This window comes from Bactrocera dorsalis, chromosome 3 (genome assembly GCF_023373825.1).
Source record: "Bactrocera dorsalis isolate Fly_Bdor chromosome 3, ASM2337382v1, whole genome shotgun sequence".
In the NCBI taxonomy this organism is placed as follows: Eukaryota; Metazoa; Arthropoda; class Insecta; order Diptera; family Tephritidae; genus Bactrocera; species Bactrocera dorsalis.
In genome coordinates, this window is record NC_064305.1 from 60,129,485 (window position 1) to 60,142,554 (window position 13,070).

General features: G+C 40.8%; 1 protein-coding gene across 3 annotated transcripts in view; it reads right to left on the reverse strand.

Annotated features, from left to right (window-relative positions):
• Positions 1 to 13,070, reverse strand: part of LOC105221944 (uncharacterized) — an 87,704-nt gene that overhangs the window by 44,898 nt on the left and 29,736 nt on the right. For all 3 annotated transcript variants that reach the window (XM_049451710.1, XM_029548604.2, XM_049451709.1), the window contains exon 3: positions 2,538 to 3,464. In XM_049451710.1, coding sequence (XP_049307667.1) covers positions 2,538 to 3,354 — 817 coding nt within the window. In that variant the 5' untranslated portion in view covers positions 3,355 to 3,464. The remainder of the gene's footprint in view (positions 1 to 2,537; positions 3,465 to 13,070) is intronic.

Consider the following 13,070-nt stretch of genomic DNA (forward strand, 5'->3'; position numbering starts at 1 on the left):
ACAGACTGTAACATATGGTCGGCTTTATTTTTGAAGAAATATGGAGCAATAATTCCCTCTTTTAATAGAGCACACAAAACAGCGACCCTTTGCGGGTGTGACGGCGTCTCAACAATGGCTTGTGGATTATCATTCACCGAACGTGGGACGCTTTTAATAATCGTTCGATTTCGATTCTTACACGAGTTAGAATTAGTAAGCTTGCACACAAAGCTCCTTCAGCAAAATCTGCCATGTGGACAGGCACCGCTACAATTCTTGTGCGCAATGGCGGAAGGACTTTTTAGGGACTTTTTCGATGCTTTGCTCTACAGCAGCTCGGCGGCTCTAAGACTGCGCTTTATCCACAAGAAGACAAATAAAATAGTAGTAATAAACTTGTATGATTTGAGTCGCGTTGATTACCCCATTGAAAATCACATGTCTAAAACAGAACACACCTTATATTTTATATATCAAAGGTCGAAAATATACTTCATGTTTACAGATGTGTCTGCATTGGATGGCTCATGTGAAGTGAATTAGGCTCCTTTCAAGTAAAGAGATGGAGAATTTACTAAATCTTCCTTGTGAATAGTTACAGTAACATTGAATTGGCAAGATTGACAATAATTTGCTAACAAGGGCTGAGGGAGAGCGTTCTTAAGATCATTTAAGAACGATAGGAGAGTCTTATACGCCCACACCTACTACCAAAGCATGTAAACTACTGCATGTATCGAAATTACTGGCGTATAAGATTCTCTAATAGAAGTAATTTTGTTCGTACAAAATCCTACAAACAATAGTGAAGAAAGAGAAAAGAGAATTTTCAAAGCAAAAATATTAAAATCTTCCCAAACTCGAAAGAGTTAGGTTCTTTTGTTTATTTATGATATTTTCTCTTTTCAAATACCTGCGAGAAGTTGGCGCTGGAGGTGCGGGGCTGTGAGCTTCTTTACGGACGAGTCAAAGCTTCATGGAGAGTTTTAGGGCAGAGTTATACCAGGAACTTTCTATAAACTTCAGTTTTGGACTTCTTGACTACTGTAGATTTTTTCAAACTAAGGTTTCTACCACCAACCACTATAATGCCGAGAGATCTAATGCTCAAAGTGCAGTTTCCTTCAGTGAGACTAAGCAATCCGATAGAACTGTGCATTCAAGGCTCGTTATCAATGGCATCAAGTAAATTTTGTAATAAGACTAGTGTGGAGGGTACCAGACAACAGCGGAATCGCATGTAACTGAAAAGCTGAAGAGCTGACAAGAAGAGGTACTTTAACCCAGCTATGAAGAGAATGGAAATGGGTGGGTGTTCCGTTCTCTCCGTGCTTTCTACTACTGGATAGCGGGGCTTTGTGGGAGTTTAGAGCGCTACGCTACGCTACAATAGGTTCTTACGCTGTAACAATATCCTTTTGGCCCAAGATCGATCATTTAATATCCAGTTAGCTCTTTGCTCTCGGTAAGGCTAGCCTCTACCTTGTTGTGGAGATTATAACAGGTCATTGCCTTATCGGCGTTCATGATGTAAGATTGAAAATCTTACCGGATGTCAGCTACAGAAGCTGTATAAAAGAAGATGAGTTGAAAAATTCACATCTTTCTTGATTATCCCGCATTCGCGGGCTAAAACTTGAAACACTTGGGAACTCACACTTTTATATATCTTACTGATCGGATGGAAATAGACATGGAACGCCACAAAGTGGTTTGCCGATTAATAAGATCGGATACAGGTGTTCTACTTTTATGATGTCGCAGAGGACTACATATAGTAGTGCGATTAGCAAATGCGATGATCTTGACGATCTGCCATCGAACCTAACCTAAGCTAACTTAGGTGTTTCACGACCAAGAGCAAATCTAAACTTACAGAGGGTTTTTCGGATAGCGATCATCGTCAACTAATGCGATTTCAAGGATGTTATTTCGGTCGTCCAGTTCTCATAAGTTTGATCAGGTGTTCGTAGACTGGATAATGCATACAGAACACTCTAAGTTCGGAAGAGTATAGGACTTCTGAAGTTAATATGCACCAACATAATATTTAGAGAAACTCTCATTATAAGTTATACAGATGGAAACCAGAGAATTGATATTATTTGTATCGGGGTAAACCACACTTCAAAAAAAAAACAAAAATTTGAGTGTCTTCGAACGAATTTGAACTCATGACTCTTCGAGAAATACTCACGCACATAGTCCCTTATTACCGACCACCTATTTTTCCTTGTAACACGAATTTAAATTACTTCAATTGTAAAGTCAATAATAAACGCGTCTCCATGCGTAGTTAACCCTTCCTTACCCAGTCTAATAACGTTTTCACACCTCTACCTCAAATAACCACTTTGCTATGGACTCGTTAAGGCATTTGTCTACATTTGTCTAAATGACATGACGGCTACGAATCAGTTAGGACATCAATGTCACTTATTAAGTTGTAACGCCACAGACACACACATACACATACATGCACGCAGGCGCGTACGCGCTAACATGCCAATTACATGCATTCTCACACAACAACAATATCAACATTGATTACTCACCATCCACTAGAGGCGTCGCATTGAATGCCAATGCCATAAATAATATTGCCGCCAGTGTTGAGAGCACATTAAGGCGTCCATTCCCGGCACTGGCTGACGATGTGTGCCACCGTTGCAGCATTGTTGTTGTTGTTGTCGTTGCTGTTGCTGTTGCCGTTGCTTTTGTTGACAGCCGCGCGACCACCGGCGATAAATCTTGCCAATTGCTGTCACTGCAGCGACGGCTGCTTTGATTACACGCCAAGCCGCTCACATATAAACCCTGCTGTTGTTGTTGCTGACGCGGCGCTAGCCGAGTTTGGCTCTTGTTGGTGGCGTGTTGACGCATCTGTCTTTGTCTCCATTGATGGAGACGCTGCGCGATTTGGCATCGCCTGCTCGACACTTTATCATAATTTCGCCGTTGATGGCTCGTGTCATCAAAGCGTCCGCCGACGACTTGTCGTCGCTGCGTTAGCGCCACGCTGTCACTCGGGCGTCGTTCGTCGCGCGTATGGCAAGGTGTGTGCGTCAGTAGTTGGCCGACGCAAAAAATAAATAATTTAAATATTAATTTAATTTCACATGTAATTCGTTTAGTGTTGATTATTTGATTAATTGCATTAGTTAATGTATTTTTGGCATTAGCGCAGCGGTTCTCTGCCCCCGCAATTGCAGCGCGTCGCCATGGTTGGCGCGCTCTTGGCGTTGCGTGCGTATGCGTCATGCTTGTGTGCACTCTGCGTTTGTATTTGTAATTGGATTTGAGAAATGTTAGTGTGTGCGTTGTATTTGTTGTATTCTTAACGGATTTTGAAAACGTCGCGATTTTGCACATTTTCACTGATCCGTAATTTATGCGATTTTCGTGTGTTGCAGTAGAGAGTTTCGTTTCTTTGAACCGCGGGGAAGCGCTGGTGGTTCAAAGTGGTTGCCTCATGATTTTCACTAGAAAGAAAATAAAAGTAAAATTTATAAATATTGTTCGACTTCAAGCAAGCTTAGTTTTATAAGATTTAATAAGCGATACGGATGACTGACAAATATAGTATACGGTAACGAACAGAGTGCCACAAGGTTCTGTACTTGTCCCATTGTTATGGAACGTATTGTATGACAGAGTTCTGCAGGTACAGAACATCGGGTACGCGGATGATATTGCCATAACTGTAGTGGCTGAGAACCTCTGCAATCATGTGGTGTCAACGATCGAAGAATTACAAACCTGTAACACGCTAGGAAAAAACAGAAACTGATCACAAGGAGGAATAAGCTTGAAAACATAAAACTGAACATCGACGGCCATAGTATCAGGACACAGAAGTCGCTGAAGTACCTAGGAATATTGATAGACAATAGACTTAGCTACAAGGCGCAAGGAAAGAAAGGGTAAGTCAGAAAGCAGCGCGTATAACGGCCTCTCTAGCGAGAAGAATGGCCAATATTGGTGAACCAAGCCAAAATAGACGAGCATATTGGTATGGATCCATTAAATTCTGATGTACGTGTCGCCCATATATGAGCTATCATTACAACAAAAGACGTTTACTAAGAGTCATGTGCGCATTTTGTACCTTATCTCACGAAGCAGTTGGAATTATAACGGGCATCATTCCACCAGAGATGATGGCGATGGAATACAAAAGAGTATACGACAGGCAGGCACGTAGCCAGGGGGGGGGGCTAGAGGGCTGAAGCCCCCCCCCGAAATAAGGAAATTTTTTAAATAAATCGCAAATAAAAAAGATTTATCACTGACTGAATCTTTTGAAACTCTTATACACAACTCAGCTCAAACCTATAACAGTCGTACGCAACTACACTAGACGGTGACTGAAAACTTATCAAAAGTCATACTTAAGCGTTGTACAGATCTCCATCTTGATATGGCGAAGTTGGTTGGCCAGGGATATGACGGAGCAGCAAACATATCAGGGCATTTAAGTGGAGTGCAAACCAGGATAAGACAACTGTATCCAAAAGCACGATATGTTCATTGCGCTAGTCACCGATTGAACCTTGCGCTTTCTAATACTATGTCATTACCTTCAATGCGGAACTGCCTTGGTATTGTCAGTGAAATAGCAAATTTATTTAGAAACCATTCAAATGCAAACACAACTTTCCAGGACGTTATACAGAAGCACGCACCAGAAAGCAAAAAAAGACGACTAGTTCGCCTTTGTGAAACAAGGTTTATAGAAAGGCATGAAAGCATTATAAGCTTTGTGGAGCTTTTCAAATTCATTGTACTAAGTTTGGAAATAATTTCGAGTAAGACATGGTCCATTTCGTCTAAAGCATCAGCCTTCTTAGCAGCGGTAGAGAAAAGCGATTTTTTGCTTAGTCTATTGTCTGTGAGTCTGTGAGCAATTGTTCAGCTTAACGCTGCCACTGTCTGTGCAACTCCAAGAAAAATCTATGGATTTTGTATCAGCAATGAACCGAGCCAAAGAATTAATAAGAACTCTGCACCAGATAAGAGAAACAACGGATGGTTTTTTCAACGATATTTTCCAAACAGCATCACAAATGTCTAAAGATTTTTATGACATAGATCTTGTAGTGCCTAGAGTGACTTCGCGTCAAACTACTCGTGCTAATCCACCTTGCACAACCCCTGAAAGCCACTTCAGAGTTACAATATTTATTCTATGCGTTGATGCTCTGATTCAAAACATGACAGAACGTTTATTAGTGAATGAGGATATACTCTCGTCATTTCAAATTCTACTCCCAGGTTTTGCTGCAATTGATAATGCCGAAGAATTAAAAAATTTAACTATTTATTTCGAGGAGCAAATATCAATGACAGCATTAAAATCAGAGTATCGATTGTGGTGTGCCAGCTTATCAACAATAGATCCAACCATAGAAGTGTTGAAATTACTGCAACATTGCGATGCAACGTATTTTAAAAATATTCACTACCTGCTTACAATTTTACCAACTCTTCCAGTGAGGACCGCTTCCTTCGAAAGAACTTCTTCAACCTTAAAAAGAATAAAAACTTTACCACGCAGTGTGATGGGCAATGAGCGGCTGAGTGCACTTGCTGTTATTGCAGTGCACTGGGATATTAAAATAGATCCAGATGAAGTAGTTAATGATATGGCAAACAAGAAGAAAAGAAAAATATTACTTATTTAAGTTACAACTAGCAAATAATTTAAGTAATATGTATATGAATTTATATTGTTTTTTTTTTTAATAAACAGAAAATTCAAAGTTTATATATGTTTTTACTTCAGCCCCCTCCGAAATGAAAAGCTGGCTACGGGCCTGACGACAGGTCCACAAGACAGGGCAGGCGATTAGCGGTGGAGGATCGGAAGTATGAGAGGCAAACAAGCCTCCATGAATGGCAAAAACAATGGGATGCAGCTACAAAGGGGAGAAGGACCCGCAGGCTAATTAAAAGTGTACATGCATGGTTAGATAAGAAACATGGAGAAACTGATTTAAATCTGACGCAATTTTTGACGGGCCCCGGGTGATTTAGAGTGTATCTCTACAAATATGTTTATTATGACGAGATGAATTGTGCTTTCCTCGGTAACAGCGGAGTAAACGCGCTGCAAATCTTCTTTTTATGTCGGCGGTATGAAAAGAAGATAGGCAGTTTAGAAAAATTAACAACGGAACGAGTGACACAGAATAACATAGTGCGGTTGATGACTGAATCGAAAATAGTGTGGGACAGCATAAAAGCGTGGTGTGCTATAGATCTGAAAAGCTGGCTGAATGTCGTGACTGACGAGTCTTAGGCCTTAGCGGCACTGCTGTGGGGCGAAAAACAAACAATAACGATGGAGTTAAGGGTTTGGTAAGTTACATAGAGGTATTGGTCTCCACTTCAGCGGATCAGCTGATCATTTATATAATTTGTGACAAAAAATACCCGGAAACTATAAATAAAATGCAAAGTATTTAATTGTTCATGTTTATTTTGTCGTCTTAAAAGTAGTCCCCACCAGATGTAATACACTAATGTCAACGGATTTGCCAGTCCTCGAAACACTTTCCACTTTTTGAGATGGCCTTCAGCTCCTTCAGCAAATTTTCTTTTATCTCTTCAAACGTCCAAAGGAACCTGTTTACGGTAATCTTTTTTTTAAACTTCAGTTTTATTGGGACGAGTCGAGCAAGAGTGCGCTTCATACCCAAAATATCCATCAAAATAATTCGAACGGACTAACTATCGTGCGACTTCTTCAATTTACTCCAACACTTACTTGACGAATTTTAAGCACCACATTCTTCACTTTTTTAATATTTTCATCAAGAGGTCGAGATCGCCCAGAACGAGACATGTCTTCAATGATCTCTCGATCGTCTTTGAAGGCTTTGTACCACTCATAGGCTTGTCTTCTTGAGTCACCATAAGCATTTTCCAACATTCGCAACGATTTCGCACACGAAATTTGGTTAGAATACTCCCTTTGTGCAAAATTGTACTCAATATACTGAATATATCGCGATAATTCTTCATCAGTCGGTGTTGACCTTCATAAAGCTGAATATAACACAAACTTCTTAAAAAATTCGATCAGCCATCGAGGCACTCCCAAAATTGCCTAAAGATTGTTCCAATAAAAATTCAAATAATTCATAAAATTATTTTGATATTGATGAACATTCTCGAGAACAAAACGAAAATTTACCTTTATGGTTACGGGCTTTTGAGTCTCTTTTATAAATGACTTATATAAGTGAAATCAAGCTGCTACATATGGCGGTGTAAAGGTAAAATTTTGTACGAAAAAAGGGTTTCAGGCAGTTTTGTAATTGCTTGACTTTGTATTGTCTGAGCACTTGTCAAAGATGGACACCAACAAAGAGAAAATACTTTACAGTTTTTCTTCGATAACGACGAAAACGAAAGCCGGGTGACTAAAAATAACTATAACAGATATTCTCGCTCTATTTTGGTTGCAACAACTTCCGTTCAATTTCATGTCAAATATGTAACACGCTCTGGAAGGCCGGTAGTCAAAACTATCGATTAAATAATGAAATCGCAGCTGGTTTATAACAAACTCGATATGTGTATTTTTGAAGCGGACATTCACTTTATGGTATATCCATGAGAGAAACTTGTGAGAATCGACGGTCCCAGGGATGGAGTTTATATGAGAGTGACATTAAGAAATTAGCTTAATTTAAATATTTTTGCATTTATTTTAAATTTACTTTAAACACCACTCGAGCCAAATTTTGTTCATAGATGATGTCCATTTCTGGTTCAATAGGTATTTAAACAGGCAAAAGCCGCATTTGTGACGAAGAGCAACCCGAACCCGAAACCGACCATCTCACCCGTAGCCGCAGCCAACATTTTCAAAAAATAAAGACAAAAGAATGTTCTCCGGCATCTGTCTTTTTTCTTTAAAAAAGTAGGGAACCTAGGAACGGACAACCTTAATATCAAACCGTTAAAAGTGTGACTATTTCAGAGCAAGGACCAATTTCTGAAAGTCTTTTATTCGATGGCCGAGCTGCTAGCTATGTGCATCGCTCAATGAGTAAACTTGGCGATCATACCTGACCAATAAAATATCGGGAAGGTTTTATAAGTTGCCTTGATATTTTTTCCCATTCAAACACGATACCATCAAATTTCACAATAAGGAAGTTTCAATTTTTTCATTTTTCAAGTAATTTAATTGACCGATAAACGCGATTCGGAAAATGCTGGAATAAAATATTCGTAAATACATATACACAGGCATATTTAAGCACATACACACGTAGCTGTTATTAAACAAATACCACAGGTTGGCATTGCGAATGCAATTTGACGGTGGTAGCCGCGCCGAGCCAGTGAAAGAAACGCGAAAGCAGTAAAATGTCTAAAACAAAAACAAAAAAAAAGCACATTGAAAAAGAAAATCGAAAATCCAAAGTCTGAATCATAACAAGTATGCATGTGGCATAGGCGTACATACATACGTACATGGCCATGTCTGTCTGTATGTATGAGAGTGTGTGCGCGCTGGTATGCATGCGCTTGAAACAGCCGAGTTAAAAATAGCAACAACGTGAGGCAAAAGTGCGCTCATTGGCGGCCGGCAGCATTTTTGGAATGCCATAAACCAAGCGTTCGCAATGCAAGCGAAATGAGGAGGCGAACAGACAACAGACAGCAAACGGACATGCTTAGCCGCGACGGACGGAACAGCGCGCGCGGCTCCGGGCGAGCGCGTAGGAAGGGAGGCGATACAGGTAAGTCCAGACGCATGTGGGCTGACTGCTGCGTACGCAACCAAACATAGACACACACACACACACAAGTAAGAATAGCCAGCCAGTCAGCCAACTTGCTGGCTGTGGTCAACCAACCAATGTTTGTCTGGTCAACTGGATGGCCTACGAATGACCATTGGCGCGTGCTCAAATGCGTTGGTGTTTGTTGACGACTCTACCTGCATGTGCGTACGCTTGTGTGCACTCGGGCAATACCAGCCAAGCGTGTTGCTGCACTACGCTTTGCATTAATGCAATAATTTTCGGTATATTCCAAGAAAGCTGCTTGGCCAGCACGTTATCGTCGTCTTGCCGCAACTTATGGACGTTACAACCGAACGACCGGCTAGTCGGCAGTATGCATACACGTCCGCCCGCTCGGCTGGCCGTCGCAGTAGGTCGTTAATTGTTTACGAGGAAATGTAAAAGTGTGCATTTCAGCTTCATTATCAGAATCGAATGCGAGTGGCGCGTTGCCTGATGACTGCTAGCCGGCTGTCTGACTGACTAGCTGGCCGTTTTGCCGGCTTGCTGACTGCTTGGATGGTTGGTTGCTGGGTTGGCTGATTGGCAGCAAGCAATGGTCGGCGCTGCAGCTGCTGCCGTCGTCGTCGTATCTGCGGTCATTCAGCCAAAACTAGTCAGCCAGCCAAGCAACCGGCCGGCCTTTGGACCGGTTGGCTTGGCCGTTCACTAGACGCAAAATGTTTGCGTTGGCGCGAAAAATGCAAACCTAACACAAACGAAAAAAAAAAACAAAACACAAAAGCAAAAGCAAGAAAAGAAAAGCAAATGCATTATGCGCACTCATACTCACACATACACACGTACAGCTGCAATTGGGTAGCTTTGTGCGTTTGCAGTTGATGACGTCGTTGCTGTAGTTATTTTTGTCACAAGCATTTGCTATTTGTTATTGTTGCGTATGCACGGCAGCGTGACTAGCAGCGCACGCACGCACGCATGCACATACACGCAACGTGCAACACGCACGCCCTTGGCCAGCCAGTCTTTGCTGCGGCATTCAGCTGCGAGCGCATGACTCGGGATTTTCTTTCTGCTCTACGCTTCCAGCTACTTTTCCAGCGTAGACTTGCTGGCTTTATACTTAGTAAGAAATCAATGCTTTGTTGCACATGCCCACATACAAACAGATGGCACTCATAGCACACTTATAGGTGCAATTGCAGTTGGCAATACTCATGTAGCCAACATACTTATGTACATACCAACATGCTACATGAAAGAACATAATAAGTCCCAAGGGACGCAAGCTTGATTTTATTGACCGGTAGCCGTTATTACTAGGGCTGTTTGAAAGCTCTCAGCGGTGGTTGCTGTTTCCAATAGTTCTTTTGTGTGGATTATTTGAGTTTTTTTAGACCGATCAGTTTCGGCGAATACCTCTGTATTGCCGAATATTTCTTCCCTGAGAGCAATTTTTTGAGAACTGAAAACAGCACATCGTCTTTAGAAGATAAGAGTTTGCCGTTTTGTTTTAAAAGTGATTTGGGGAAAGTGATAGCCGCGGCTGGCTGCAATAGTTTCCAGCTAATAGATCCATTTTCGACAGCCGAATATTATCTTCCAAGGCGTCAATCGTCTCGAGCTTATCAGACAAGTAACGTCACATAACCTTGCAAATTAATAGTTCAGCGGTGTTAAGTCGCACGATCTTGGCGGCCACACCACAGGCCTACGACGCCAGATAACCCACCACTATAAGGCATGTAGTGACGTTTTGTTGGGATCGAAGGTCGTTTACATCAACATCCTCCATTGCTTGTGGATTATCATCACTCCAAAGGCTACGATTTTGCTTTTTAACTAAAGGGTGATTTTTTAAGAGCTTGATAACTTTTTTAAAAAAAAAAACGCATAAAATTTGCAAAATCTCATCGGTTCTTTATTTGAAACGTTAGATTGGTTCATGACATTTACTTTTTGAAGATAATTTCATTTAAATGTTGACCGCGGCTGCGTCTTAGGTGGTCCATTCGGAAAGTCCAATTTTGGGCAACTTTTTCGAGCATTTCGGCCGGAATAGCCCGAATTTCTTCGGAAATGTTGTCTTCCAAAGCTGGAATAGTTGCTGGCTTATTTCTGTAGACTTTAGACTTGACGTAGCCCCACAAAAAATAGTCTAAAGGCGTTAAATCGCATGATCTTGGTGGCCAACTTACGGGTCCATTTCTTGAGATGAATTGTTGTCCGAAGTTTTCCCTCAAAATGGCCATAGAATCGCGAGCTGTGTGGCATGTAGCGCCATCTTGTTGAAACCACATGTCAACCAAGTTCAGTTCTTCCATTTTTGGCAACAAAAAGTTTGTTAACATCGAACGATAGCGATCGCCATTCACCGTAACGTTGCGTCCAACAGCATCTTTGAAAAAATACGGTCCAATGATTCCACCAGCGTACAAACCACACCAAACAGTGCATTTTTCGGGATGCATGGGCAGTTCTTGAACGGCTTCTGGTTGCTCTTCACCCCAAATGCGGCAATTTTGCTTATTTACGTAGCCATTCAACCAGAAATGAGCCTCATCGCTGAACAAAATTTGTCGCGAAACACATTTCGAACCGAACACTGATTTTGGTAATAAAATTCAATGATTTGCAAGCGTTGCTCGTTAGTAAGTCTATTCATGATGAAATGTCAAAGCATACTGAGCATCTTTCTCTTTGACACCATGTCTGAAATCCCACGTGATCTGTCAAATACTAATGCATGAAAATCCTAACCTCAAAAAAATCACCCGTTATTTAACCATTCAACCAAAAGTGTTTTATGAAAATCTGGTATCGATCTACATCCTTTTTGGGCTCATTCACCGATCGTGCGACACGGTCAATGGTCGTTTGGTTTCAATTTTGTATTTTTTTGTATTTTCTTAGGCTGCAAACCAAGATACTTCAGCAAAATCTTCCGTAAAGTGAATGAGTAAAGCTCCAATTTTAGCACGAGTTGTCGAAATCTTATTCGTGTTATGATTGATATTATTCTTCACAGCAGCAATGAGGTCTTCGGTGCGCACTGTGGGGCATCGCTTTATTTACTATTTATGGTTGCTCCAAGTATGGACTCATCCAAGCGATCGTAGCGACTCACAAATGAAGGTATTACTAAGGTTTAAGGTATTTAAGAACTGAAGATGGAAAGCAAAGGAGAAAGACGTTGGAAGTTTTTGATTAATTGCAGGTTTTCGATCACAATTAAAAGCGAAATTTTTAACATTGGTTGGATCAAGGATCGAAGCCTTGAGCCACCGAGGATCTGTGGGGTAACTAGTTTAACTTAAAAAACACTTTAAAGAGAGAACGGTTTTAAATATGCAGATGTGAGCATTTTTCAGAAGGAAAGTATATTCTGACAAGAAGCATGAAATTTCACACGCAGAATTATACAAGACGGCTTTATAAGAATCGGTTTCGAAATTGGACAATTGGCATAGCACCACGCACCTTTGTGTGAAATCACATATCTCCGGACCTTCTTTACCAATTGCAACCAAATTTGCTATATAAGATTATTTTCACGTTTGCATGTCACAATGCGAAAGTAGGCGGTCCGTATGTCTGGCCTGTATATACCCGAATTTGTCTTTCATCCTTTAAGATATTGCTTTGAAATTTTGCACACGTTTTTTTTTCTCCCCGAGAAGCTGCTCATTTGTCGAAACCGCCGATATCGGACCACTTTAGCATACAGCTATCATACAATCAGGACGACCAAAATCAGGTTCTTAAAAAAAACGAGTTTTGGCAAGGATTCGTCTCCAAGACAATGGTACAATTTTCGGAGAGATCGTTCAGATCAGACCACTATAACATACAGCTGCCATACAATCACCCCGAGTATCAAGTTCTTATATGAGAATCTTTGTTTTTATACCCTGAACAGGGTATATTAACTTTGTCACGATGTTTGTAACACCCAGAAGGAAGCGTCGGAGACCCTATAAAGTATATATATAAATGATCAGTATGTTGAGCTGAGTCGATTTAGTCATGTCCGTCTGTCTGTCCGTCCGTCTGTCTGTCTGTATATATACGAACTAGTCCCTCAGTTTTTAAGATATCCTTTTGAAATTTTGCAAAAATCATTTTCTCTTCAAGAAGCTGCTCATTTGTCGGATCAGCCGATATCGGACAACTATAACATATAGCTGCCATATAAACTGAACGATCGGAATCAAGTTCTTATATGGAAAACTTTCACATTTGACGAGATATATTCACGAAATTTGGAATAGATTCTTTTTTAAGGCAACAATGTAATCTCCGAAGAAATTGTTCCGATCGGAT